Genomic DNA, 4,165 nt, shown 5'->3' with positions numbered 1-4,165 from the left:
CACTGCTTTGTAATAGAAATAAATTTTATCAATATTTTTAACTTGAATGTTTTCAAACAACTAACAATTTTTAATAAAGCTCTGGTTCAAGTTTTCAGCTGTTAAATTTTTAAAAACTATAATTTGGATCTCTGATGGAGAGAACTTAGCTGGGCTACACTACTCTGACAACCGTATAGGACAGTGAGGTTCAGGAAGAGATCATTTTCTGAACACGGTTGACCTTTAACAGAACTGATTATTTCCTCACCCAAACAGCTATGCAGGATACTGCTAGATCTCCACTACAAAATCTCATCAGATTTTCTAGACAATTGTTTACCATTCATGTTTAAAAACCTTATACCACCAGAGGCAAAGCAGATAAAAATGAAAGTAAGTAAACTTGTTTCTAGTCTAGTCGATTTACCTAAATAAATTCTTATAAAATTTTATGGAAAAATTAAAAGTGTAGAAAGCAATTTCTTTATTATTTATCTGTCAGCCAAAAAGTTACTATTAATTCTCCATAAAAAGAGGAAACTCAACCACGAAATATCTACCAGTTTAAATTAAAACATCAGTCCTGAAGTGACACCAAAACAAATTTAAGATGATGCTTAAAATGAAAGCTATGGTTCAAAAGTTTGTGTTTATAATAAGAGACTAAAATCTTGTCACTGCAAAATCCCCAATATTTTTTGGCACTGATATGAAAAGAAAGATTTTAGTCTTTTGGTCACTAGAAGCTGCTAACTAAATATAAGCCTGAAAAAAGGGGGGGAAAAGAATGAGGAACTGAAGGGTACTTAGGTAAGTATTTCATATACAAATAAAACTGTTCAAAATAAACAGTCATTTCTACTAGGGATCTGAAGATATAAGAACAGTTTCCCACCATCTCTTCCATTTTGAAGAGGATCCTCTAATCAGAAATAATTTCTTTAAGTTACTGTAAGTGGTGTTGCCTGGCAGCAGCTTCAATTTCCTAGGCTAGTCTTCAATCCAAATAATTAAGTAATCTCACAAGGAATAATCATACATGACAACAGGGTTAAAAAAGCAGGGCTGTTCTTTCATGCACAAACATTTCAGGAGAAAAACCATCAATTTTAAAGATAACCATCAGACTTCAGGTATCCTAGCACACTCTTATACCTAAGTTTTGGTTTATACCATTGGTGACTAAAATTAATTAATAGTAAGTTTTGCATTGAGGTTTTTTTTCTTTCTTTTTTTGCCTGCAACTATATACACATTGCAAAACTATTCTGCATCACATGATTTTAAATGAAATAAATATAAATATGAACCACACAATCAACACATAACTTTAATACTCCACATTATTATCTTGATCACAAAGGTGGTAACCTCCTTGTCAACAATCTTGTGAGTTGAGGAGCTGATTCTCATTGTCATATCCATCAGGCAGATATGCTCTCCTCAGCTGGTCTGACTTAGGTATGGGGCCTCCATTCTTCACATGGCGAGACAGGAAAGCACGGACTGCTGGGTGATCAGCCTTCTCAAGGGGGATGTTGGCTTCCAGGCACATTTTCACAAAGTCCTGGATAACACTGACTTTCTCTGTTTGCACAGTACTGTTGCACTGAAGAGATGCAGTTAGGGGCCTCTGCTTCTTTCTCACATTCTGCTCTTCAAATTCTGCCTTCCTCTTGGTATGGGTCTTTGACTTGAGGTGGTCACTGATTGCAGACTTGCGAACATGATTCAGAACCACATTGCAAGAAGTGCAGAAGAGTTTTCCTCCATCTTCGTGAAGCTCACCTCCAAATTCAGTGACAGGATCTAGGGGTGTCATATACAAAGCAGTCTTAGAACGGTTTCGGGCAGGTGATGCTATTACTACAAATCGTTCCATTTTAATCCTGAATTAGGTTCAGATTAGTTTCCAGTATTTTTTTCTTGATACTTAGTAGTGAAGGGTCTCCAGTGAAAAACCTGAGACACATCAAATCCTGGCATTTTCCGTTTATTCACACCCGGAGACGCCTTCAAATCAGTTTTTCAACAAGTGGTGGTGGGGAAATAGTTTCTGGGCTTGCACCTTATTTTCCCTGAGGTGCCGGGTAGTCATGCCTTTACGTAAGATCCGGGCCGCTGTTAGGGGAAGTGGACGAGATCCGGCCGGAAAGTAAAGAGGAAGAAAAGGAGGTGCAAGGGGGTGAGGGAGGAGGGGGAGGAGGAGGACCCGTCACTGATGACGACGTTGCCCGCTCGAGCCCGAGGTGGCCGCCGTGTCCCCCCCTTCACCTCGTCTTATATATAATTTTGTATAACGATGAGAGTATAGGAAAGACAGTAGTAGAGTATAGGAAAGACAGCAGAAGACAACAGACAAAAGTATGGAAGTATTTTAAAAAGTGGATGTGTAACCAATGTGATTCTGCAATCTGTATACGGGGGAAAAATGGGAGTTCATAACCCACTTGATTCAAATGTATGAAATATGATGTCAAGAGCTTTGTAATGTTTTGAACAACTAATAAAAAAGAAAAAAGCCCTAAACCTTCTCCTAACACTGACCATAACCCTAATACTAAACCTAAACCTAACTGTAAAACTAACTCTAACCATCATCCTAACCCTAAATCAAACACTTACCAGAACACTAACTTTAACCAAACCCAAACACTAATTCTAACCCTAACTCTAACACTAAACCTATCCCTAAACCTAACCCTAACACAAACCTTAATCCTACCACTAATCTACCACTAACCCTTACTCTAACCCTAAACTAAACCCTAACACTAACCCAAAAACTAACCTTAACCCTAACTCTAAAAATCACCCTAACCCTAACCCTAACTTTAACCCAAACCGAAAATTAACCCTTAAATTAAACCTAACCCTAACCCTCACGCTAAAACTCACCTGAACTCTAACCCAAAACCTTACAATTACCCAAACCATTACCCTAAAACTAATACTAACCATAACCCTAAAACTAATACTAACCATAACCCTAACACTAAATCTAATCCTAATCCTATCCATAAACTTAAATCTAATCCAAACCCTAACGATAACACAAACCCTAATCCTAAACCTAACTCTAACCCTAACACTAACCCTAACGATAACCATAACCATAACACTAACTCTACATCTATCACAAGCACTAACCATAACCATAACACTAACCCTAACCTAACCATAATTCTAACCCTAATTTAACTCTAACCCTAACCATAAGCATAACACTAACCCTGAACTTAACACAAACCCTAACCCTATCCATAACCCTAGCCCAAACCTAACCGTAACCCTAAACCTAGTTTAACCATAACCCTAACCCTAAAACTTACTTTAAACCTAAACCTAACCCAAACCCTAACACTAAGCCTAAACCTAATATGAAATCTAACCCTAACACAAACACTTACCCTAACCCTAACCCTAACCCTAACCCTAACCTAACCCTAACCCTAAGCCTAACGCTAACCCTAACACTAACCCTAACCCTAACTAAAATTCTAACTTTTACCCTAACACTAACTCTAACCATTACGGTAACCCTAACCATAATCCTAAATCTAAACCTAGCCATAATTCTAACCCTAACACTAAACCTAAACCTAACACTAAATGTATCACTAATCCTAACCCTGATCCAAACCCTAGCACTAAAGCTAACACTAACCCTAACACTGACCATAACCCTAACCCTAACCATAATCGTAACCCTAAACCTAAAAGTAAAACAAACCCTTACCCAAACCATAACCCTAAACATAACCTAACCCTAATCCTAACTCTTACCTAACCCTCACCCTAAACCTAACTCTATCACTAACACTAACACTAACCCTAACCTGAATCCTAACACAAACCCTAACCCCAACCCTAACACTATCACTAACCCTAAACCTAAACCTAACACTAACCCTAACCGTAAATCTAAACTTAATCTTATTCATAACTCTAACACTAAACCTAATACTAACACAACCCCAAAACCTAACCCTAAACCTAACACAAACCCTAACCCTAACCATAACACTAACCTTTACACCAACCCTAAACTTAACCATAATCCTAAATCTAAACCTAATCCTGTACATAATCCTAACCCTAATCCTAGACCAAAGCTTAACACAACCCCTTTACCTAACCCTAAACCAAACACAGACCCTAACCCTAAAACTAACACTAATCT

General features: G+C 37.8%; 1 protein-coding gene across 1 annotated transcript; it reads right to left on the bottom strand.

Moving 5' to 3' along the window:
- Positions 1 to 1,053: 1,053 nt before the first annotated feature.
- LOC113177861 (CGG triplet repeat-binding protein 1-like) lies at positions 1,054 to 1,864 on the bottom strand. Its single transcript, XM_026382371.2, has one exon. The coding sequence runs from the start codon at positions 1,862 to 1,864 to the stop codon at positions 1,361 to 1,363; it is 504 nt and encodes a 167-aa protein (XP_026238156.1). The 3' UTR covers positions 1,054 to 1,360.
- Between the last annotated feature and the right edge of the window lie 2,301 nt (positions 1,865 to 4,165).

Source organism: Urocitellus parryii, unplaced genomic scaffold (assembly GCF_045843805.1).
Source record: "Urocitellus parryii isolate mUroPar1 unplaced genomic scaffold, mUroPar1.hap1 Scaffold_253, whole genome shotgun sequence".
Classification (NCBI taxonomy): domain Eukaryota; kingdom Metazoa; phylum Chordata; class Mammalia; order Rodentia; family Sciuridae; genus Urocitellus; species Urocitellus parryii.
The sequence above is the reverse complement of the archived record's forward strand: the minus strand, read 5'-3'. Positions and strand labels throughout refer to the sequence as shown.

What these genes read in the sequence shown, in the direction of transcription:
- LOC113177861 (XM_026382371.2), bottom strand. Translation starts at nt 1,864, where the DNA reads ATGGAACGATTTGTAGTAATAGCATCACCTGCCCGAAACCGTTCTAAG.